Source organism: Malaya genurostris, chromosome 1 (genome assembly GCF_030247185.1).
Source record: "Malaya genurostris strain Urasoe2022 chromosome 1, Malgen_1.1, whole genome shotgun sequence".
Lineage (NCBI taxonomy): Eukaryota > Metazoa > Arthropoda > Insecta > Diptera > Culicidae > Malaya > Malaya genurostris.
In genome coordinates this window covers 48,077,455-48,103,342 of record NC_080570.1, presented here as the reverse complement: position 1 = coordinate 48,103,342, position 25,888 = coordinate 48,077,455, and the positions used below count along the sequence as shown (strand labels likewise).

General features: G+C 38.1%; 1 protein-coding gene across 2 annotated transcripts in view; it reads right to left on the bottom strand.

Annotated features, from left to right (window-relative positions):
- Positions 1-25,888, bottom strand: part of LOC131438869 (protein similar) — a 403,514-nt gene that overhangs the window by 30,496 nt on the left and 347,130 nt on the right. For both annotated transcript variants that reach the window (XM_058609248.1, XM_058609240.1), the window contains exons 8-10: positions 19,361-19,959; positions 7,255-7,885; positions 6,130-6,572 (exon numbers count right to left, since the gene is read on the bottom strand). In XM_058609248.1, the coding sequence (XP_058465231.1) occupies positions 6,130-6,572; positions 7,255-7,885; positions 19,361-19,959 (1,673 nt within the window). The remainder of the gene's footprint in view (positions 1-6,129; positions 6,573-7,254; positions 7,886-19,360; positions 19,960-25,888) is intronic.

Below are 25,888 nucleotides of genomic sequence, written 5' to 3'. Positions count from 1 at the left end.
TCTTTTTGGCAACACTGTTTTTGACAGATAACGTGTGAATCGTGTCTTGTGTCATTTCAGTTTGATCTATAATTTTATCATGAATTCATGTAGTAATCCACCACAAAATCTGGATAATTTCAGGGACCAATAGAACTCTGTCAAGTTAAATGATCATTTATATCCAAAACATCCGTGATCATGCGTTAATTTCTACTACATTTTAAACTGCCTGATAATTTACTCGTCGTTTGGCATTTCAAAATCAGTGAATTGTGCAATCTATGGTTTTTTTATCAGTGCATAAATCTTGATACAAAAAAAAATCTTCCGAGGATATTCTTGTCCATTAACAAGTCACAGATTTTCTAATTGATTGTGTGCAGTTTTGAGGAAGGAATGGTAGGAATAACTCAGGGCATTGATAACTCATTATTTGGAAGTAAAATAGAATATGAAAAATAACAGATGTACGAGTATGGAGTCATATTCCAAGAGTACAAACATGAAGAGATAAGAATTCCGATAACCCAGACAGGATGCAGCAGCAGCCAGAAGTAGCCGGAGTTATTTTTCTTCAAAATTCCCAAAAGAATATGCACAGGATAGATATCGTGAAGCACGGCCAGAAGTGACAAATTTGCTCATGCTAGCAATCCAATCAAGACTACTGTCTATTTAAAACTACTTGCGTTCATAATCAGAAGATAATAAATAAGGAAAAAAACAAGATCAATATGTTGCCAACAGTCAATGACAGAAGGTGTCGCGAAACTGTGATTTCCACTTAGTTGAAGAAATACATAAATAACTACACTAAACCCTTCCAACTGGGGTCCCTCTCCCTGTGCAGCCAAAAAGTCTGACTTTGCATTCCTGGCGCTGCTGAATGATAAACTAGCCTAGATGCCGTTATGTAACGACATCGTAAACAAATTTGCCTGCGGTTGGCTGGTCTGGTCAGTGTCACAATTTCGCGCAAAAGTCACGCGATGACACACCCACCGTTGTTTTGTGGACAATAATGCTGTGGAGTACCAGGGGGTAGGCGAAGAATACGGAATACTTGGCATCGGTTCCCCAGATGTAGCTAACAATGGTTACAACAGTGTATTTGAATTCCCCTTCGCCAGATAGGCTACCATGCGTTCCCCGCCAGTTTCACAGTGATCTCAGCAAATCTCGCCGCACAGCACTAGAACGCAGTACGGCGGTCATGTAATCGTACGAGTTTATTGAATGCACTTTGCTTATTATATAGTGTAATGTTAGTCGTATGTATGTAGAAAAATTTACTTGCGCTCGGTACGTGGTAGTGTGAGCGGGGTAATAAAACTAATAAAAATCGCTCATTTGCTGTGCTTGGCATTCACGTGTTCACACTGATGGAGACGTAATTACCGTAGTCAGTCGATGTATTTTTGCCATTTGAATAGTTTGGGGTACGGTGGTTCGTTCGTTTGTTTGTTTATCTTGATGCAGCAGTTTGATTTTTGGCGTTTGTTTAGTTCCCGTCACCCACGTGAATGTTGTTGGTGGTTGATCTTTGATATTAACTCCCATTCTATGGATGAATCAGCATTAACCGCACGACGCGACATCCTTTCTTTTTCTTCGTCTTCTCCGCAAATAATTTGAGTGGCAATTGCATTTGCACTTTTAATGTTCCGCAGTTAGTGCAGTGCCACTTGACATTGTTTCAGTCGTATATGTTATATGATTTTCATTTTGTTATTTTACAGTCGATTGTTTGATTGGTTATTACTAGCGTGAGCTTTCTCGTCGCATTTAGGGATGGTGGTTTTTTTTGTACAGTTAATACTACATTTCTCATGAGGTTCCTAATAGCATCGAGTGCATGGTTATTACGAGAATGCGATTTGGTTTTAAATTCATTTCAGCCATGTCATTTATTGATGAGTCATTATTTTAGTTTGTTCGATCGCAAGTACGGAAGCTGTACAAAGTATTGTGGGAAATGCGTTGTTCATTATTAGTGACAAACAAAAACAAACGTCTACTCACGTAAATGAAAGGAAAAAAAGAATATTTTATGCAAGTGACGATCTATTTCTGCTTCGAAAATCTAACATTTCTTTATAGAAAATCATTTCAATACAACTATTAGGTTTTACACGAAAATGACATAACCTCTAAAAAATGAACTGAATGAACATCATTCGACAGCTATCAGTGTTTTGTAGATATGTTCACTTTTTATCATATGCATTTTTTAGTGTAAACGAACCACCGGTAGCTGCTTATGATGAACCAGATTCGTTACAAGATGACGTCACGAATTAAATCGTCATGAATACAGTTCCAGATTAGTAGCCATCAGTGGTTTGTTTACATACTCAATGCATGTGCGTTATTAAAAACCTCAAACGCTCAGGTCGTAGTTCTCATTCCTTCCGGTTCTTAAGACGAGAAGACGCATTAAACCAGTTCCGCATCATTTGGCACTGCACTTGTATCATGTAACAGAGTTTCTGCTCGTTTGCATTGGAGAGAAAGAAAACGAAAAGTGGACAACATTATATAAAATCAGCCGTTCTAATGGCTCTAAATGTTATCTAAAGAACTATTAAGATTACTTCTTTGCAAATCGAAGGTAGAAATCATCAGCTTAGTGAAAATCCAAAATAATTTGATTTGCTTCGTGCACTTTTCGCTGTGCGAAGATCGCTCGAGAAAAATGTTCCGAACTGTGCTAAATATCGTAGAGAATTCCACAATTTGGTTCTTCTAAAAGACAGAAATGAATCCTGTACAGCATATTGATAGTTTCTTTCAATGAAACATGCAAATCCGAAATGAGATAATCGACGTCAAAAATGTCACAATTCACACAATCGATCAGCTATCAATTCGAATTCGAAAGTCTAAAGAAATCGTGTCAGTTTTATTCGTATTCACGACATCCAGTTATGTCTCTGACATTACACACCCGTACTTTTTTTATCGTCACTGCTAACCTCAATGAACACATTTTGACAGCTCAGCAGTACTGTTTGTAAATAGAGTTTTCTTTTGTTTGTCTGTTGATAGATGGATGAAACGGTTCACGGTTCATCTCGTCTAAATAAAGTTTAAAAACATTTGTTAACGATTCAATTCGGTTTGATTTAAAGATTTGTTAAATAAAAGTGACTAGTTGTAAAGTGTAAAGGTGATTGTTTGAGATGTGTTCCTCGACTTTGTTTAGGCTTGTTTGTAACCGTTAGTACCGCTGGTCTGTCAAGGATGAATGCTTGTTCATTTGTGATGTCACGATAAAAAATCTAATCAGAATGAACATGTGAACAAACCACCGTTAGCTGTCAAATGATGTTCACTCAGTGAATTGTGGGAGGTTATGTCATGTTCGTGCAAAACTTACTCAAACAATGAACAAGCATTCATCTTTGACAATTAGGTTTTGCACGATGACGACACAAATGAACTTTCGATGAATCCAATTCATTTTTTGACAGTTGCCGTTTGTTTGTTTTGTTTTGCGACTGTAAATAAAAAATTGAAAAATGACGATAAAGTGCCTGTTAAAAACGTGTTCCACAGTGAAAAGAACTAAATAAATTGCCCTGTATGTGTTTCCAGCATCAAGGAGCGATATTTGTATAAATCTGTTTAGTGTGAGGCAATTTTTAAATTCAAACGATGAACCTCTGATGAACTTTTAAATTGTAAACAAATACACGTCGACTGTCAAAAAAAGTTAATTCTGTTCATTTTGTGAGGTTATGTCATGTTTGTGTAAAACCTAATACAGCTGTTCTGCCTCCATGAACTTTGTCTTTGGTAAACCAAGTTGTCTTGCGAACATGTAAACAATACTGCTGATTTGATTTTAACACTGCTGAATTGTCAAATATGTTAAATAGAGGTTAGCAGTTACGTCAAAAAACTAAATTACGTTATGTCATGTTCGTGTAAAACCAAAGACATCATATTAGCAAGATATCCAGCTCTCACATTTCACGAACAAATCATTGGCGACATCCTTTTTTGCGAGCATGGCGTCCTCAGGCGAGTCCGCATTGAATCTTGTACATACAAGTACGTGAAATGTCAAATTCGTGCGCGCGAAAAAAGCAGTACTGCGCACCCATACAATTGAAATGATATGTTCAATGTGATGTCGTGCAATGGCGTTGCTGAACTGAAGCTTGATTTCACTCCAAGCTGACAGGGTCTGGTAAAATCGCACACTTAGAAAAAATCGTGTAAATTTACATCTTTATAGATGCACATAAAAGGAGCGTACATTTATAATGCAAAACATGTAAAGATACGTAATATCATTAACTTCACAGTTAATTTAGTTTACATCGATACATACACGAACATTTTATAGAAGGAATCACGGTATTCTTGAATTTACGTCAAGCGTAAATTTCATTTTTTCTAAGAGTGCATATTACTTCTGTAGGAGTATGGGAAAAGGACTCTTAGAAAAAATGAAACTTATACTCGACGCATGCCGTAATTTCTTGGATTTAGACAGAATATTACATCTATCAGCATGTAAAAGTTATAATTAAGTGGAGCTGTGTAGTCCGGAGCATGTAAGGACTCCGGACTACACTGTTAGAAAAAATGAAACTTATAGCTTATGTAAATTCAAGCATGTCGATTTTCTATTAGCTAAACTATTATCATATAAAAATTAATTTTGTGTCTTTTTTCATGCTTTCCTGTGTAAATTTAAGTGAATTGCAACGCTTTTATATGCATCTAGAGAGACGTAAATTTACATGATTTTTTCGTGGTTTGGAGTTTTGCAAAAGATCGAATGCATTATGCAGAGCCACTTGAAGCCTTATTCATAAGAAAAGTTAGTTTTATCTTTTGCGAAGATCAAACTATATTTGGAAAATTTTTCATCGTTTCCGTGTTTTTTGTTCAGTGGGTTTTGGTGGATGCAACAAAAAACAACCCAGTGATCATCTGACACAGTTTTCATTTTATCTACTATTGTATTAAAAATGACATTTCAAAGATACCCGTCACTGCTATCGGTTTGTTTTGTTTGGTACGCCTCACTATCCTCACTAACAATGAACAACGAATCTCACCCGATTTGGGGGGCCCAAAATCCAATGGGATGCATTTGGTCTCCTCCGAGAGAAGGTGTGTCAGTGTAAGCAAAAGTTTCAGTTTGGAGTATTCCTCCACGAAGAGCTTGGCGTCAACAGTAACTGATCATTTTGTTAGTTTTTTTCTTCTTTTGTACAAAGCTTACGCCAGCTTAGAGAGCGATCCTACTCGATTTGTTTACTTTTTACAACTTATCCTGCAACGTTTGAATGAGTTAGCTTTGCTTGTTCGTTTCTTTGTAATAGTTTGATTTGTACCATCGGGGGGCTCAACGACTGAAACGCCGCGCAGTGGTCCCGTTCCCCTGATGCTCCTCTAGAGGAAGGACCAAGGCTTTGTTTGTTCGTTTTTTTTTGTTTGTTTGTTTGTTCGTTTTTATAATGACAATTTTTTTTACATAATTTTTTTTCTTTTCGTATTACAAACAGAAAGCAAAAGACTGCAATGTCTTGACATTGATTCGACTGTTGTTTAACGAGAAACAATGATAAACGTTTGGTGGCAGACGACAAAAAGGACAGCAAAAAATAAAACGATACGAGCGTTTGTTGGTTGGTTTTTCACTTTCACGTTAACAAATTTTATTTTTCCGAAAAAAAAATTTTGTATCTAGTTTCGCAATTAATCGTTACTATATACGAAATATAAGAGGCTTCTTTTTTATGCAATAACTAAAAAACATAACATACTTAGAGTGTGTTGTTTAAATAATTTCCCTCGTTCTGTTTCGTTTAACAATAATGATGATGATGACTTTTTTGTTTCAACGAGTTAAAACTATAATTATAACAACTATCACAGTAATGGTTTAGTCTCTTTACACCTAATTAGACAAGATGGTTGTAAATCTATAACTTTTTTTTGTTTAATAATCTGATTATTACTCGAGAGGAAACCCGGTTCTGCTCACTTTCGAACGAGATGAAGCTTCGCGGGGACTAAAATTTTGCGCAGGACGGCCAAACCGCCCGCTGGAGCTGCCAGACAGGGGGGCTGCTAGGCCTTGGCCGCCTTGCTGGGGCGCGGAAAGCAGGTATAGCCTGCACTTACGTCACATCCACTGACGAGTAGGTTCATCAGAACCGAATTGGACGACTGCTCCTGGAGGCCGCTTAGTTTGCCGGTGGGCCACCGGTGCTCGGTTTGGTCGGCTCCGGCTTTCGACTTTGACTTTGATTTGGCTGGAACCGGTGACGGGGCCATCAACTGTTGCAGAAGCTGCGGTGAGGATGTCGGAGATTGCTGCTGAATGGTAGAGACTGAGGTGATTGATTTGACACGTTTGCTCGTGTTGTCGGTGCCACTTTCCGAGGATGCCAGCGAACGTTTGTTCGTGGTTGAGGTATTATTGCTGTTGGTGGAGTTTTTCTTCGATACCATAGATGCGATCACGTTCGGATTGTTGGCCGGTATCAATGTTCCCGTCAGACCATTTCTGTTGGCTCCATTCAGCTGTAGCAGATCGTTCATGGTCCAGGTTTCGATGGTGTTACCTAAAATTGAGTCGAAGAAAATCGTGAATCAAAATGTTCTGCACTCAAATCAACAACTTGCTTTTTATTTTGAAAACGGAAAATGTGGGGCCGGTTGGTTCTTGGAACTGGTCGCTAGGCGGCGAAGTGGAAAGCAGTGTTTTGAAGTGGCCTAAAAATAGACTACTCGATAGTATATAGAAGCAAGCCGAGAGTGCTTTTGATTTCTGTCAGAACATTGCTCGTTACCGAATTGGATACGGCGAAGCTATTTTTAGTAAGGAAAACATCAAAAACAACTTGTAGTAGTAGTCAAACGTGGAAAGAAAAGAAGAGATCGTTCACACTGAAATTTTGTCGTTGGACAAACGGAATGGTGGGTCGATGTCTCGTTTCAATCTGGGTACGCGTGGGTGAAGTGGACTCGGATTGGTGAAAAGCGCATACCTAGTAAATAGTGATTGTTGTGAAGGAATAGACGATTTTTTTGTCTCACGGAACATCGTTAATGAACGGAATTGTGGCGTCCTATAAGAAACTGTTAGAGTGTGACGCTTTTGTGAAAGTATTTTACAATGTTGGGACAGAGGTTACGGATTAACAGATTGGATTTGAAAAGGGTTAGGCCACCGAAAAAGCAAATCAACTTCCGTTGTTCAACAGCAAAAGCACCAGTTCCATTCCTTCGTCCCAAGCGACTTACTGGATTTAAATCCTGGTCCGATCACTACCATTGGATGCACCATATTCGACTCAATGAGCTTGATCTTTTTCTCGCCGACTGTTTCCCGTTGCTGTGTCGGCACTTCCACCGGCATGCTCTGCGTCTGTTGCTGTTGCCCTTGTATTGATATCTGCGCATTGTTATTCGGCTGGATCGTTACCGGTTGTATGTTGATAACATTACCGCACAGTAATGCGGCCAGACTGGAGTCAATGATTTTGTTCCCGATATTGCAGTTGTTTTCGTTATTGTTGTTGAGACTATTGGAGCTGCCGCTATTGGTGCCCAGATGCGTTCGATTGACTGTACCGACGGATTTTCCGACTGTGGCATTTTCCTGTTGCTGCAGCAAGCCAGTAGTGAGTTCCTGTTTGAACAGATATTTACCGGTATCGATTCCTCTGTTGACTGATGATGTGGTCGAGCCCCACATCAAATCGTCCGACGTCAGAAGCGGAAGGTCGTCTACTTCGCTCATCGATATGTACGGAGCCCGCATCGACAGGTCTAAATCATCGTCCATGTTAAGTGTCATAAATGCAAGCTCATCTTCTGGGCAGCCGGATCCGTTCGGACTGCACAGGGACGGTATACTGCTTCCCTCGGGGCTCTGGATAGAATGAAGAGAAAAAAAGCATGATTAATGAGGTTATGTTCATGAAAAACTAATGACGAATTGGTAAACAGCTAGATTCGGAACGACGGAGCTCAACTGAAACCCGTTATGGTACTTGTGATGCTTATCGGAAAGCAATCACAACCATCCTACAAAAACTAGAATTTTATCTGTCCATAAAAGGCTTAACAACATCCTGTTTTATGCAGACCGAATATTGAATTAAGTTTTGTTCTTTCGTTCTCCGCCGTTTCCCCTCTTTGCCAGAGAGAACTCAATGCCTGTTTCATTTATGGCATTCACGTGCCTTTATTGGCATCTTTTTCTTTTTCTGATGTAGTTTCATTTTCACGCAACTTTTTCCTTTCTTTGCTTCCTCCCATACATGACGAGCCAGGCTAGACAAACGCACCGATCGGAGCCCGCAAACGAGTAAGAGTGACCCAGCATGGCGTTTCGGGTAAGGCTATGGACTACTGCTGGATCCTGAACGTGAGCGAAATTAGTGTGCAAATACATCGAGGCTCGGAGCCCCCTGGCGAGTGAACTGGCAAAACTAGGCCACTGACAGAAGTGAAATAGCATCATTTTTTCCGACTATTTATGCTACAGTAATTATTATATGCAACCTAGACTTGGAATGTAACTAATGCAATACAACATTTCTTGGTTTACTGAAAGCATGATATTAATTATTTACATCGGTAGTTCACAGAAATGGTGGCTTCGGAGAATATTACAGTTGACCTAGTCCCCATCTTTTGGTATAGAATATGTATGTCTTTTATCGAAATGAAAATCTAGTAGGATGCATTGCATTTAGAAATAACTGTGGAAGCATCATCTTATTTACTATTAATTGTACCAAAGTTTAGTTTCTTGATGTTTTTTGCGGTCAGGGTAATTTCGCACAATTGATTATTGAGCCCTAAGGTTATATCGCAGAATAATATATCAAATTCCATTAGAAAAATAAAAATATCGAATTAAATCAAACACAATCTCCGTTCCAAACCATTCAAGTGGATTTAACATCGCATCTGTAATTGTTCTTTTGGGTAAATCCGACTTCCCTAACGCTGAATCACAGATAACAGATATATACACAATCGAACTAAATTTTTCAAAATCCTGTATAAATTCCAAATTTGCTATACGTTGGAAACTACTTGACTATTTGTCGCGATCTTTCAACACGTTCCACTCAGCCTCCTGTCACGACGCCATCTTGATGAGATCAAAATCGGAACTTCAAAATCAGCTGATTGCAACGTAAACAAACAAACAGTAATACATTTGTTTTACGCGTTTACCTTGTTTAGTGCACGAAAATTAGTGAATTTTTGGTCGGCTCTCTCACAATAACTTGTCGGTTTACCTAAAATACAGCAGACAATGTTTTGGGTCATCAAGTGGAGATAATTTTCACAATTTGAGAGTCGCGATGAGTATCAAAACATCGCAGTGTTTGGGGCTCGAAACGCGAGGGGCACAACGTAATCGGTATACTTTCAAATGGCTGGTGCTCACATACCGGTGTCAGATGGGTGGTTCCACTACGTTCCGGAACGATAACAAAATCCTATTCCAACTACAACAGTTTTAACACTTATCACACAATTTCCCTAAGTGTTAGAGGCAACTTTTTTCCATGTCGCATGATTCACACGAGAATTCAATCGGAATAAAACAAAAACAAACTTGTCATTTTAACCAACAGCAAAACGAAAATCTAGCGTGATGAGAATGTTGCACCCAAAATTGTGTCTCATGTGAAAGCGGTACCCAAATCGTGGTGGCACCTCGAGTCGATCGTGGTGACATCTGCAAGTGTTCGCCATGCAGATTGAGCAAATTTTACACACAGTTTATAGCCTGTATATCTGTTCTCTGTGACTGAATTAAAATTGAGTGTCCCCCTATGAGCTGACTTTGGGTAAGCCCAACAAACACATAAACCTAGATAAAAGTTGAAAAAAAAACCCTCTAGCTGCGACCGGCTGTTCCGAATTTCAAGTTGCGGACGATACTCACAACCTATGATCGTCTCGCACTGAATCAACTAAAAGGATAGACATCTTCTACCAGAAGCTCTGGCCAATTTACGCACTAAAAGTAAAGCAATTCCCAATAGTTGATTTTTTCATACGAATCTTCAACGAATTCAACTTTTTAAAATATAAGTTTGATTGATTACTACAAGCATTATTAGAATATCGTTTCCTTTTCCTAGTCAACAGATAACACTTTTTGTTTTGCAACGGAGTGCAATGTCTTTTCTTACGTGCCGAACGAAAACGTGTTTTCGACTATTTCTGGCCGATGCAGGTTTGGTCATTTAGGGGTTAGCCAAATTTTGTGCTAGGGCACATAACCGTTTTTTTTTTTAAATTTTACGTTGCGTCTTTGACTCATCAGTGCAGAGCAGTTCAAATTGAACTGCTTAGTGCTAAACTCGGCAGTTCAATTTGAACCGCTAAGCAATTTATTGTACAATAAAGTTGTAGGAAATTTTATTTTGAGTAACTTTGCAGAAAAAGCACCTCCCTAGCTTTCCATTTGATCGAGTTACATCAATTTTCCCGAGTAAAAATAGGGTGGCTCCAGAAAAATCACTTTTTTGTTCTAAATTTTCTATGGAAAAGTTGAACTAATTATTATGCTAAAAATCTATTTTCGGCTGTAGTTTTTGTGTGTCTCATTTCTCGAATGGACAATGTATGGAACACTTGTAGGACTAATTTGATACTATTATTTTGCTAAAAGAAGTATGTTGATACATAAGGGCGTTCAAGAGTTATGGCATGTTTTTGAGTTTTTTGAAGGTATTTTTAAGACTAATTTAAATAGGTTAAAAAAACACCCTTCCAATTTTCTCTTTAATTTTTACTTATATTATGACCGGATAGGATACATTTTTATCGATCTTCCGTGATCGGTTCTCGGTTTGCTTAGTAATTTCACAATCTTACTATGTGAGAAAGGCAAAATGGTGGATTTAGTTCCTTGCCCCTATTCTAACAGCTCGCTGGAATGACATGAGTAAGCATTATGTCTCCAAAAATAGGAATCCTTCGACCTTCTCTGAGCAACGTTCAATTGGAACCTAATGAGCCACGATTGAATGGGGACTTAGAGAGAACAAGGAAAAAGTACATTAGGTTGTCGAAACTTTTAGCAAACAACCTCCAATAGATCATAGATCTAGATCAATATCTATTGTTTGTCAAGTAAAACTTAAATATCTACTAAATTTTCTCACAAAATTTGGTTTCCATCTAACAAATACATGGGATTTCAGACTAAACCGACTGTGTTACAGAAGTTTCGTGTTCACCCTTTAGTTATACCAGTTATCATCTTATTAGAAGATCTACGTTGTCAGACGATCGAGGTCCGAGTTTCAATCTAATTTAATTTAATTTAAATTTAATGACTTGTAAAACTGCTACGAATTGTAGTACTCTTTAGCTCCATTTTTACCTTGTATTCGTGTTTATCTTGAACGAACAAAATACGAAATGACAATTAAGGAAATAGATAAAATTCCAAATTTTCTTCACTGGAATACTGGATACTAGATAAAAAGTTTCTTAAAGACTGTAGACCACTATGAGGTAAGTTTTAGAAACTAAACCTCACCAAGAGCAGTGAGTACAGTATTTTTATTTTTCATTTTGTTCTCTACACATATCCAGGGCATGGCTCAATTGGCAGAGCATTTCCCCGGATTGAAGAAGTTTCGAAATTGGGAAAAAGATTTTTGCATGTTTCACTTCACTATTTTCTCCATCTTTCATCTGTTTCCGTTTTGTATATTCAATTATTTTAAAAATTTCAATTATTGACTTAAGGTCGGTTCTAGAAAAACCTAGACCAGTTAGATGAAAGTTACTGATTCCATTCTGGCACCAGCTTGATAGTGTTTTTGCAATGAACTAGTTCATGTTTACATCAACGGGCGCCGCTTTCTAGTCTTAGATTCAGCATCGTATGCGATAAGATTGTACACTAACGTCACTAAGAGCCGTTAGTTCGCAGTGCATTTTTAGCGGAGTACAGCAAAATGCTTCGAGATAGTGATGATAGAGATGAGTGCAATCCACAGTGACTACAAAAGCAAGAAACAAGAAAATGAAGATTGTTTCACGGTCGTCAGCACGAGATAGCGACACGTGACTGGGTGTGCTGCCGATAATCAGGAATGTCAAGCTGAGCTGAAGTTAGAAGAGATGTTTTTGTTAACTTCCGTGCTGGCAGTGCATTGATGAAGGTCTAATAAATTTTGAAGGGAAGGAAGTACGAGATTGTTACTCGGCACTTTAGTCGAATCTGGAAGCCTAGGTAAGTGCAGTATAATCGAACAATGGGAAAGGTAATGGTTGGTAAAAATATTGACAACTGAACAGAAAAGGACCATCAACAGTACGAACGCTGTATAGATGATAAATCAGTTCTCACGCCACCTCCATACGTGAGCCGCATGACAGCCGGACCACTCTAAATAGATATAGCGACAAAGCGATGGAATCTCACGGTATCTCGCGTGAATTCCACACTGCCAAAACCGGATGTCAGCATCAGCAAGACCATAATCCCGGGACAATTCAGCGGGGTTCAAACTTGTCGATTGTTTATCTAAAAAAAGACACACACAAACCTTATCTTCGGCCACGGCGGTGAAGCCCAATAAGTTTGTTTACAAATTTATGGCAGTTTGATAACGATAGCGTGAGTGTGTGTGCGTGTGTGTTTGTGCAGTGCGTGTGGTGACCTGAGTACTGCAAAAAAAGTACATCTAAAAGGCAACTGACTGCATCAGCTAGTTGGCGGCCTCGTGTTGTTTGGATAGAATTATTTACGTAGAACGAACGTCGTTAATTAGTTAGCGTTCTAGCCGTGCAAACCTGCTGAAGTAGTTTCTAAATATCGCCACATCGCCGGACAGCTTTGGATTCGCAAATCTCAAAACTGGCTTAGTTGCCTGCGAGTCAAATGATTATTCGACATTTTTCATCGATTACATTTATTCAATTATGAAAATGAATCCATTATCCGCCTCAAAAGGAAGCATGTTTACCAGGGACCTCACATTAGGCGGGGGGGTCAAGCCGCAATGGTAAACTGTATTAGGCATTAATTTTAACTTCGTTATGTCTCCATCAGTTTTAATTGGTCGGACGATAAAAATTAGACATAATTATCGCATCTACTCACACAGGCGGCGCAGCTATGCAACATACAATGACACCCTCGAGATCTAAATATCTCCTCACTACGCTGTAGTTGTTAGTTTTTAAGGCTTACATTACCGTTGGCAAGTATTTGCGAACTGCTTCGACGGTAACCATCGATTAGCAACTTCGATAGTGTTGTTATTGTTTTACCTTTTTTTTTTACTAACTATGCACTATGAAGCTGACCGAGTTGCTGCAGTTAATGTGATTTTTTTCCTTCTTATAAGTTAGCGAGCAAGCAAGTGTTCGATTATGTAAATTGAAGTCCTGGTTTTGATTAGGCAAGGTACAGCGGATATCGAACTCTCCGCGTCAACCTTGACGCGCATTATCGATTAGATTCGGCACGACGGCATTGGAATTCTAATTGCCAGCTATTGAGTCCGAAGTTCGTTGAGGTCACGACGACTGTGGGTTTCTCCATCGACATTCAAATGGTTGCAACTAAACGCGGAATTCCGATTCGTTATTTGATGATTACTGAAATGTTGATTAAACCAATCGTTACAGGGAAGAAAATCATGAATGTCTTATAGAGAACTTGTCATATAATTTTGTGAAGAACGAAATGAATCAATAGTCGAGTAGAATTGCTCTCGACTCCTGAAAAAATTATATTCCGAGCCAATCTTGTCTTAAAAAAAATTAGCCTTCGTAAGGCTATTTCTTTCTTAAAACTTTTTCAAACCAGGAGTCTATTGCAATACAAATTACTGATGAAACTAGAAGAATTACTATTTTTTTATTGATATTAATAGGCCATCATACAGGTAATTCTTCTAATACACTTCAATTGGAATGAAATGAACAAATATTTGAAAAAGTGTGTTTTATGTTCCACGTACAAGTTGGGTGGGAATATTGTAAACGGTACCAACCTAATGCATTGTCGTCGGTTCTAAAGCCTCGGAAGTGGAACAAAAAATGTCATATGAACATACGTGACTGATACCTAGATGACGTTGCCAACAAAATTTTCATATTATGTTTCATGAGCACCTGACCTTTAAAAGATACCTGTCAGAATATTAGGACATTCTGATGTTTGGTCTCCGAGTTACATTGATTTAAGTCACTTAAAGTCTTGATATTCTCAAAACATAGGTTTCGATTTTTTTGTGATTATTTATCATTGTTTTTTTAGTGTTAGCTCAGCAATAGTTTGAAAAGTTCTACGGGGACTCTATCATATAAAAAACAATTATTTATTTTGATCTGTCCAGATTTTGTCACGACAAAACTCACAAGATATCGAGCTGAATATTCTGTCATAGCCGCTTACTTCACAATCATCTCGCTGCTGGTGACAATTAGGTTTTATTTCCAAACAACCCAACGTGTTTCATTGCGGTGAGAAACCCTTCCAAAATTGATAATGTCCTAACTGACCGAAATCCCCATTTTTTAGTGAAGTGATAGCTCATGTAGACTTTTTGACTCAGGCCATCTTGAAATTTGATCAGACAACACAATTATTGGTACAAGACGACAGACGAATTTGGATGATAATTAGTCAATTTTTAGGAAACATAAAATCATGCCCTGGAGCGTTGAATTTAAACGTGCTCGTACTACGTTTTTGAAAACCGTTGGGGAGAGGTGCTTTTTGAAGTATTACAAATAAAATATTACTTTTATCAAAATCATAAACACGTCTACGGAAACATGAATCCTTGTTTTTCAATATCCTCAACTGAACGATCACATGCATGAACGCTACAAAATAACTGTAAATCTAGAATTTTCCGTAATACTCGATGATAACTTCGTTTGGGTCAAAAAGCTGTTACGAAACCAAAAAAAAGTGATTCTTTTAGAAATAAATATAAAGCTGATTTTCTAATGACAGATTTTATATTTACGTCTGTCGTATTGGTATAAAATTAATAGGGAATGTAGTCGAATAAAGTTAATTGGGTCAAATCTCAATATTTATTGTAAGTAAATAGTGGTAAACATTAACAGGAGCTCATAATGAGATGCGCACTAATTTGTACCGCGCACTATTACCCACCTTTCCCCTAAATCAAAATTGCGTGACAGAGCTGACATTTTAAAAATATCATACGATAGTGCGAACGCTATTTGACATGAGCATTTATCTATGAGGAAGCTGTTATCAAAGTAGGTGCCGCGTTTGCTTATGTTGGATCAAGAACGCCAAAAACGACAACGTGTTGTTGATTCCCAACGCTGTTTGGAGTTGTTTCGGCGCAGAAACCGGATTTTTTGTATCAATATGTTACAATGGACGAGACCTGGATCGTCAACCGAGTGGAATGCAATCGGTGAGAACGGACGGTTAGAAAGTTCTTCTGACCCGAAGAGGCGAATGACTTTAAGGTTAAAACCTCTATGATCCAAAAAAAAAACGGACGGTGGTTATGGCAATAGTACGGAACGGTAAGGTTATGGCAATAGTATTTTGAGATGCCATTGGAATTTTGTTCATTCAATGTCATGAAAAAACAATACTACAAACAGTGTAGCAAAGTGTGCTTTTCACCAAGAAAATGCGGCATGTTCAGGGCGAAATTGCATGAATTAGACTTTGAATTGCAGCCGCACCCATCATATTCCCCGGATATGGCCCACAACGACGATCATATGATTGCAGGTCTCAAACAAAGAAAGATTCTACTCCAAGGAGGAAGTCGTCGCTTAAAAACAAACGCTGGTTAGAAGATAAATCGTTCTAGAGAAGAAAGCGCTGAACTGATCGTGGTGCTCTCGAAGGAGACTATGTTGGCGAATGTGTTTTTTTTTGCGACAAAATCTGGACACCCCTGAATACGTTTATCTCTGAAAATATTTCATCAACGCGTGAAATATTTCACAGACTAATGAACGTATGTCTGTTCATTGTGTAAATTCCATTTTTAATGATACTACAAATTTTTTAGATCGAAGCATCGAAATAAGAGCAAGTGCGAAAAGCAATTGTGTCGCAATTAAAATCCGGTTCTGTCAGTAAGAAAAATTGTCATAAAGAAATTTTTTGATACACGTTTGACAAGGTGAAGCAAATATTGCAGAAAAGACCAGATCTTTCGGTACGTACTGTAGCTAAGAAAATAAAAATATCTCCCACTTTCATGCATACTTTCAAACACCGGCAAGGAATGATGTGGTTCATGGTGAAAACTGTACCGAACCATAATGATAAACAGAATGTAAAGCTAAAACCCGGGCTCGCAGGTTGTATCGAGAATATTCGACGATGTTGTTAAACTGTAATGCAACGGAACTGCGTAGGAATGCATTTCAAGACGGTGAAGAAAGGCTGTTTTTCCCAAAAAATATTTGGTTTGGCAGGCAATATGTAGCTGTGGTCAAGCAAGCCGAAGCTTCATCTCTAACGGAACGGTAAACAAGGAAATATACCGTGAAGAACGCCTACAGAAGTAGCTATTCTGACCTGATTTGGCATCTTTTCACTACGCCAAGGAGTTTTGGAACTGTTTGAAGCGAATGGAGTCCAAGTAGTACCGAAAGAAGCGAATCCACTTAACTGCCCAGAGTTGCCACCTATCGAGCGGCTCTCGTGAAGAAAGAACTCTTTTATCAATATAAACGACCTACAATAATAGAAAAATTTTAAAAAAATTGGACAAAAACAGATTGCTGTAGTAAACTCAAAAGCTCGTAGTTTCTTCATGCAGCCTAACTAAGTAACTGTAATTAGCTTTAAATCCTAATAATGCACGATTAAACGAATAAAAAAGGCATCTTGGAATGAGTAAACAGCAAATTGTTTCATTTCAAATTTGATCTGTCCAGATTTTGTCGCGAAAAAACTCACAAGAAGAGCTAAGTATTCTGTCATAGCCGTTTAAAATGCTAGCATTCCGAACAGACTAACCGACAAAGTAATCGAAAAGGCCGCATACTTCACAACCATCTCGCTGCTAGTTACCATTAGGTTTTATTTCCAAACAACCCAACGTGTTTCTATGTTGTGAGAAACCCTTTTAAAATTGATTTGGTCCTAACTGACCAAAATCCCCATTTCTAGTGAACTGATAACTAATGTAGACTTTGACTCAGCTCATCTTATAATTTGATCTTTCAACATAATCATTGGTACAAGACGACAGGCAAATTTGGATGATATGAAAAGTCAATCATTAGGAAACATAAAATCATACCAACTGCTGGCGGTATGATTTTATGTTTCCTAATAATTGACTTATCATCCAAATTCGTCTGCCGTCTTGTACCGATGATTGTATTGAAAAATCAAATTATGAGATGTCTGAGTCAAAGTCTACATGAGTTATCAGTTCACATTCTCAATTTTAGAAGGGTTTCTCACAGCACAGAAACACGTTGGGTTGTTTAGAAATAATTGGTGAAATATTTCATATTCATATCAAAAATCTCTCTGAAATTCTCTTGAGACTCCGGGTAAAAATGTTTAGCAAGTTTCTTTCATTGGCTTAATTCCCTAATAGATGAACATACCCTGAAGCAATTAGTTTTTTATCTAAATCTTATAAAACCTAGCATAAATATTCAGTTATCGTGAAATTAGTTTACTAGTATCTATTAATAATCTTTTGTCAAGAAAAAAAGATCTTAGTAAGTTGATATCTCATATAAATGACTCCAATATTCAACTACTATTTAACTCGTTACTCACAAAAAACAATTAAAGACTACAGATGCCCTAATCCTTACGATGCAATTCATAAAAACCTAATGTGCGACTGTATGAATTTATATGCACCATCTAGCAGGCAAGCAGATGTGTGCTTCTGTGGAACAGTCGATTAGCGGGTCAACTTTGTGATCCAAAGATTCTCGGTTCAAGTCATCGTGGTCGCTATCAGTATGTTTTTTATTTATTTTATGTCATGCAATTTTTCAATCACACAATATTACATGTAAACTTGCGTGACGATCCATTTATGTAAAACAGCATTTTTTTTTCGAAGTGTGTAGAATATAAATATAATAAAAGCTAATAAATATTTTTGTATATCCACTGGAGTTACTTTACTAGATGTAGAAAAGGCTTTGGACAGTGTTTGGCACAAATATTTAATAGCAAACATGTCCGATTTCCAGTTTCTGATTGATGTGATTAATATTATTCTAAATTATTTAGCTGATCGTACTCTTCAGGTTAGCTGTCAGTATTGTAAATCTGAATCGCTCTCCGTACGATTCATCAAGGTTCAATCGTGGCTCCAATTCTATGCAATATGTTTACCTATGATCTCCCAAATCTACCCTGTTTGTTATAAGAAATCTCTATTCTGAGACGATCTGAGTCTTTAGGCAGAGGGTAGAAATCATCGAATGATTTGTAGTCGACTTTAAAGAGCTTTACTGTCAAGGATCACATAGAAGGAATCCAGATGAAGTGTAATGAATGTGTTGAATGTTTATATTCTCTTATAAACATAAATTTTAAGCATTGTTTTCTATGTTTTCAAGCGATTCGCCAATAAAAATTGTTTGGCAAGCTATTTGTAGTTACAATGAGAAAACATTTGTTTTATTTTTCAAACTTTATCGTATACGAAAATTTATTAACAACTTTTCTCCGTTTTACTCATAACACTTTCGAACTTTTTAATAATACATTAAAGTCTTCACGAAATCAAATGATTATAATCTGTGACATCCCACACCCAAGCAAAATTTGCCTGATTATACTCGGGCGCGAGAAGTAAGTTCTAATCCTACACGAAACCCTAGGATTGTGATCCACCTCAGCTCCGGTTTTGATACTATCACCATTAAGGTTGATTAACACTCGCATGGAAACGCGATTTTCCTACTGCAAACTTTTCCCACTTAAGCCCCCCTCCGTACTTATGTAAGCTCTTGTTTCCCGGCAGTGTGGCTGGGCTACAAAACAACAACAATAGCAGAGCACTTACGCCAACCGGAAACTACGCGTAGGTGTGGCAAGTTATCAGAGTTGTTATTGAACAATAAGACAACGACGACGACGACATCCAGGGGAAGGCGGTGACGGTGACGCTGTCGATGGTCGGACGGCAAGGATAAAGTGTCTAATTACTATACTGTCAACCCTTTTCTTCCCAAATTGATGAGTACACTTTACGCAAAGCCCCGGCCGACTGACCGATAAATTTCAACGAGGAGTGGTCTGTCACCAGGGCTGACATTTTACCCGAAGCGATTCATCCGAAAAGCAAATTATTGTTCCCTAATCTAGCTGTTTTATTCGGTAAAAAGAAGCAAAATGGATACCAACCTTCGACAGACCGGGCGACAGTAAATGCGGCGAGTGACTGTTCTCGCAGATCTCATCCCGGTAGTTGATGAACGGATCATTACTACTGGCATCGACGGTATGGCAGTTCTGACTGATGGAAGAATTCTGCGATGCCGAGCCCAGCGAGGAAGCCGTTCCGATGCCGGATGTTCCGCTTGGCGATCCGGCGGACACATTTAGCGGAGAGCTGGTCGTGGACAGCGACGATGATGACGCGGACGAGAGTGTCGATGGCGATGGTGATGTGGCGGCGGCGTTAATCGACGAATGTGACGACAACGGACTACTGGTGGTATTACTGTTATTACTGTTGTGATGGCTTACCATCGTGATGGTAGTGCCATTGAGTGTGATTGGCGAAACCGCCGACGGAACCGATATACTGCTGGACGAGCCGAGCCGGTGCTCGCTACTGTCCAGAGAGTTCAGTTCCTCCTGGAGCAGCGATCGGTAGCTGTCCGGAATCATGAAATCGTCGAATATGTCATTGAAGAAGGGACCAGTTTCTTCCAATGGGATACAGGCGTCGCCTGCCGTCGGTGCCAGATGGGTTAGATCATCCGGTTCATCTTTTAGCACTGGAAAGCGGGAAATAAAGAAAATTTATCGTTAGATTATTGTTCGGTTGATTAAATATAACAAAAAAACAAATGACAGAAACCATTTCCTCTCAATATACCCCCCTAAAATGCATGGTACATTACAAGGTAAACGAAAAATAACAATTATAGATCATACAAGCAGTAGAGAGAAGCTTTCTATAAAACAGCAGTATTGAGTGAGTATATTTTTGAATAACACGTACATCACAAACAGGTCTTTTTTTCTAATAAAAACACCTTCTCAACAAGACAAAAGGAATCCATCGCATGAATAGCCACCATTCTTTTAATCCAGCAATAAAAAGATGAAGAATGTCGTCACGGCAGACCATTCCCGGCAGTGGAAATAAGGTCAACGATGGGTGCCGATGGGACAAAGATGATCAAAATGCGATATCACGTGACAAACGAAAGCCTCGTGTAGGCGGGTTATTATTTACCTTCCGGCAAGGATACTCTCTCTCTCTCTCTCTCTCTCTCTCTCTATCTCTCTTTAAAAAAAATTAGATTACATGCCAGCGTAGCAGAAGAGTGAAATTGCCATCGGGAACATTGGGCTCAGTTAGAATATGACAGTGCCTAATGAGAAGATTCTATTGTGGAAGTTCTCAAGGATCAAACAGAATGGGATACATTTTTTGAAGCATGTCAGAAATGAGGTGAAGCTGAGTGGTCATGTGTACTTTTCGAACATGTCATGAAAAATAGCACTGGCCAAGTAATGATTCACAAACTTTTGAAGAACCTAGGATAACGGCTCCATATTTCATCTGGGCTTCTAATTCCATCCCATCTCTTTATCTCATAGCTTTGCACATAAATCATATGTTTCAACGTACCGTGAACCAAAGTGTGAAATATTTTTAAAACAAATTTATACAAGTTTTTGTTACACTTTCCCATTTAAAAAAATGGTTTAAAATCCTTCAGCGATCATAACTTTCCAATTTAAGAAACATTTTCGTCTCAATTTCAACAGTTCGTCATGTGTCTGAATATTTACTAATTGATTCGTCTCAAAACGTGATCACTATTTTACAAAATTACACCACTATTCAATGATGGATGACATCATAATTAGCAATGTTCACTTTTCACTTGTGTAATCAACGATTGAAAATTTCTAAAATTAGCCACTAGACAATACAAAATCTTCCAAAATATAATATGAAAGTTTGCACTTAATTCACTTGATTGCGCTTTGTTTTCATCTCATTTCGTATCGCAAGGTTGCCAAGTTTTCTCAAATTGCAAGCGACATTAGAGACAACTAGAGTGCCTTGAACCAGAGTGACGACAGCTGTTCGTTTGGAATGACAGCTTTGTTCCAAACGAGCAAACGACCTGTCAAACACAATACAAAGAGAACGAAACTGTCATCATTTCGCTTCAACCGTTTTGAGTTGTTGCCAGCATTACGGATGAGATGTCGTCACTCTGGTTATAGGCACTCTAGAGACAAACACAGAGTGATATTTTGTTGTTGATGAATAGGTTGTGTTGTTGTGACATTATATTGCAAGCAGATACTTTCGTACACACAGAAACCTGCGATCACAAAGCAACGAAAATGTTTTATCTGAATTTGATTGGTTAAAATTTGGCACAAATAAACGATTGAGTTTTATTTTTGATTAATCGTGCTGGCAGTTTAGCAAAGACATGCACCACAAATGGGATTATGAAGCCTGGGAGAAAGCCTGAAATCACGAAGTGTGATATGGACGAGAATATTGATTATGTTGGTTGAGAATAGCACCGAATCGTTGGATACTTCTGTATGTTATTATTTTTCTCAAATAGAATATGTTGAATACTTTAGTTAATAAAGCTGCAAAAATTAATTACCCAAAATTGAGTGTTTTAGAAAAAATTTATTAAGCTGTTTCAACTAAACGTTTTCTTCAAAACAAACATCTGATCAAAATGAATCCAGAGCTATATTTTTGACCGCTATAACATTTGTCTAAGTGTTTTCAAATGATAAATAATTGTATGTTATAAGGGGAGAAAGTTTTCAGAATGAATAATTTTCTCTACTGGCAACAGTGATCGCGAGGCATTTATTATTTGCAGCAGGGAGCAACCGGAATAAGAAGAGAAATATTTTTCTGGAAAAAGAAGCCAGTTGTCTGGTCCTGTCCTAGGTTTTTCCCAATTATTTTGTAATTTTGGGGGTTTTGGTTAAAAACCCATTATTGTGCTGTAGGCAATTACTCTGTTATTTGAACATAAAACGCCATAACCAATAAACTTTTTTTACTGTTAGTCTCATCGAAATAGTTTGCAATGTTATGTAATTAAATATATGTTCTAATAATATATGTAAACCGCAGGGTCGAGTGTCATATACCATTCGACTCAGTTCGTCGAGTACGCAAAATGTCTGTGTGTGTATGCGTGTTTGTATGTAACGTTTTTATTTTGCACTAACTTTTCTCGGATATGGCTGAACCGATTTTCACAAACTTAGATTCATATGAAAGGTCCTGTAATCCCATACCTAATTCCTGAATTTCATCCGGATCCGACTTCCGGATCCGGAAATATAGGGTAACGTGTTTTAAATTTTTTTTTACCATCACTGAAAGGGACGAAAAACCGTAAAAAGTTTTCTAAATCGACCTCAAATCTTCTCCAATAGACAGTTTTTATCAGTAGACAGTCAAACAAACTGATTTCGATTATTCTTTTAAGAATCGAAGAAAATTTTTTTGAAGAATATCACAGTGTTATATATGATAGTATGATTGATATGAGAAAGGCATCATTACACCACTAGGTGAATTAAAACAGGTTTTTATTGGTCAGTTAATCACCGTTTGAACACCAGAATTTTAAATAATTGGCTGCTTATAACTTTAACATTAAACTTACAGATTATATAAAAAAATTAACAAAAGATTATAATTTCCAAGATGGAATTATCAACAAAATGTTGACAGTGCATTGAAAAACTTTTACTCCACTTGCAAAATGGCTCACCGGAAAAGCATTTCTTTTTTCTAATTCCAAAGGGACATGTCAGGTCAATTAACAATATTTCAACTGAAACAACCAAGGCGTGAAACAACAATTGCAACATTAGAATTTTGTGACCTTTTTCGCAAATTTTATTTTCGCTGTTTCATTCGTCTGTTTTTAATACGTTGTTGATTTAGTGTTTATAAAATTTGAACCTGAGTTTAAAATTATTTTATATCACAAAGCAAGAAGTGAAATAAATTTATTATTATACTAGTTAGTCTTTCAAAATTATCAAAAACTTGTCCCTTATTCGATTGAAAACATGAATAGTTTCTACGGAATCTACGGAAATCTTCGTGGATCTAAGGATTCTGAGAGTGATGTATGGATCCGTAGATCAATTCTATGGAAATTGGAATATTCCTACGGATATCTACGAAAGGTGTTTGCCTGGCGACCAGAAAAAGGTTGTTTCCTAGTTTGCGTCGCTGCAGTTTCCGAGAAAAACGTCAATCTACGGAAATGACATTAAACCTTCACTGCATTGCGAAGCCTTAACCAGCTCAATTTAGACAACGCCATTTTGAAATTTTTCGATGAGCCTTTGAAGAAAACGACCAGTGCGGTAAAACGACTAAATCGGCAAAATAATACTCGGCCTCAGCTTTGAAAACGGTCAGTAGGAACTACAAACAGTAGGATAAATTTGATTACCCATATTCCGTCGTCAGCATATCTAGTCAGACACAAAAGAGTTCCTCTCTGTTATTGGGGAACAAAAGATTCACTGAAATGAATTCATTGGTAAAGTGTTTGTCCCATATTTTGACATATTTAGTCATACAGAATGCTTGCAAACACTTGGCTAGAAAGGGTGAATCGGTATAAAACGTACGGCTTATCGAATAGTTCGTAAAAATTGTTTGGTTTTAGTAATTCCCAATTATTTAATGTGTAAACACAGAACTGATCAATTTTCATTCAAACTGTCAAATCTACATCAGTTCACCAGTTAAAAGTCACGACATGCAATGAGTTACGATGCGTTTTATGTCATTTCATCTTCATTTACTACTACTACCTATAAATACTCCCATTCAACCGAAACGCTGCTGGGCTCGACTAGCGATTACAGTCCGGTATCAGAACGATAACAACTTGGTGGCCAAACGACAAGCCAGGATGTGTTGGAAAAGCTCCCGATAACACGACATAACTTTCCTTTCGTACTGGTGGGTGAAATGGAATCGACATTCCTTTGCGCTGAAAATGTGATAAGATTGCTTCGTTTGTCATCTGCTTGCTTTGCTGCTGGGACCGGTCTGATTTGGGTCGGCTGGGCTGGAAAGGAAGCTGTGCTGCTTTCCGGGTGGTGGAAAGTGAAAATAGTAAAGGAGATTGAATTGTTGTGCGTACGCACACATACGCATGTTCGGACGAAATGTAGGGCACACTCTGCGGTGACAGAATATTAAATTGGAAAATGGTTTTCTAGGGTTCGACGAGGGATTTGTCGATTAGCTAATAGCCTTGGCAGAACTTTTGATAAGCCAATTATTGATACATTGCTCTGCTTTAAGCATTCAATAACGGTTCGTAGTATGTCGTTTCGTTCGGCGTCAACCAGTCTACAAATAGACCTCAATATGGGAAAATATTCGATCCAGCAAACCAAATTCCAAACGAACATAAATACCGTCAGGCCAACTGTCCGGAATTCATCAAAGTTTCTTGCAGTGTGATGAAATAGATTTTCCCAAAAATTTAATAGGCAAAATTTGTGATTTAACTTTTTTTGTATCATGACATGCCGGTCGAGCAAAATATCAATTTTAACAGCTGTAACGAATCCAAATCTAGCCATAAAAATTTAAAAAACGATAGAAGGATTGGTATTTTCCACACGACACCGAGTGGGAACCGGAATCCGAAACGGCAGACTGTGTTGTCATTGAACTGCGCTAATTGTCTCCACAAGTCAATCGCATTTCGTTTACAAAATCAATAATTCCAACAGTCCACTCTTATAGAAAAAAAATCAAACAAATCCTGTCAAATGACAGGATTATCTCGAAGGTTCGGGTGGTAGGAGCCAGTAGTGAACCCAAAAAAAAAGGTTTCGAGTGTTTGTGCTACTTTCAAAGGGAGGGTCCCCAATATATTCCAAAAGCCAACCCAAGCACAATTCAGAACTGTCCTTTCACGTGTGTGGATTGAGGCATGCTTCTCGGCGAGAAAAAATTTGTGGGGACGAATATGCAAATAGAATCACCAGTAGGTTCTAGTATTTCTACAATATTTGGCTACGTCGCCATTCTGATAAGGAGCAAAACAAATGGGTAACGGTCCTACATGATTCCTTGTCGCTATGCCTCTCGCAGTGTGACTAATGATGGTGGTGCATTTTTGAATGGCTCCGAAGCATCCGTTGATAACCCAGGGGGTTCATTTTGATTTGAAACAGAGACATGTTTCTTCCACGCAAGATTGAATGTCTATCTAAACCTAAGTGACATAGCATGACAAATGTTATCAAAATAAACACTCAGTTGTACACATTCCAAAGCAGTTCCGTTCCTCATTTGGTTCACTTGAGCTTGAAATTGATTCACTTGAATTCTACCGAAACATACAAACAGTGCCGTTCTGCAATTGTCTTCCGCTTTTGTAAATCTTTAATCGTCATCGGTCCACATTTTGAATGTTGCTGACAAGAGAAAATCTTTCGTTACATTGTTCCTCATACCATACCTCATCTAGAGGGTAACCCGAACTGAAGCCCCATTGGGATGATGGGGGAGAAAGATTCGAGAACAGTGGTGCCAGTTCTGGGTGGTAACAATACATTTGCTATGGGTTTTACTCAAACAATGACTCCATTCGAACGAAAGATGTTGTGAAAAATGTTCCGTTCATTTTAGAACTTTTAAAGCGTCTA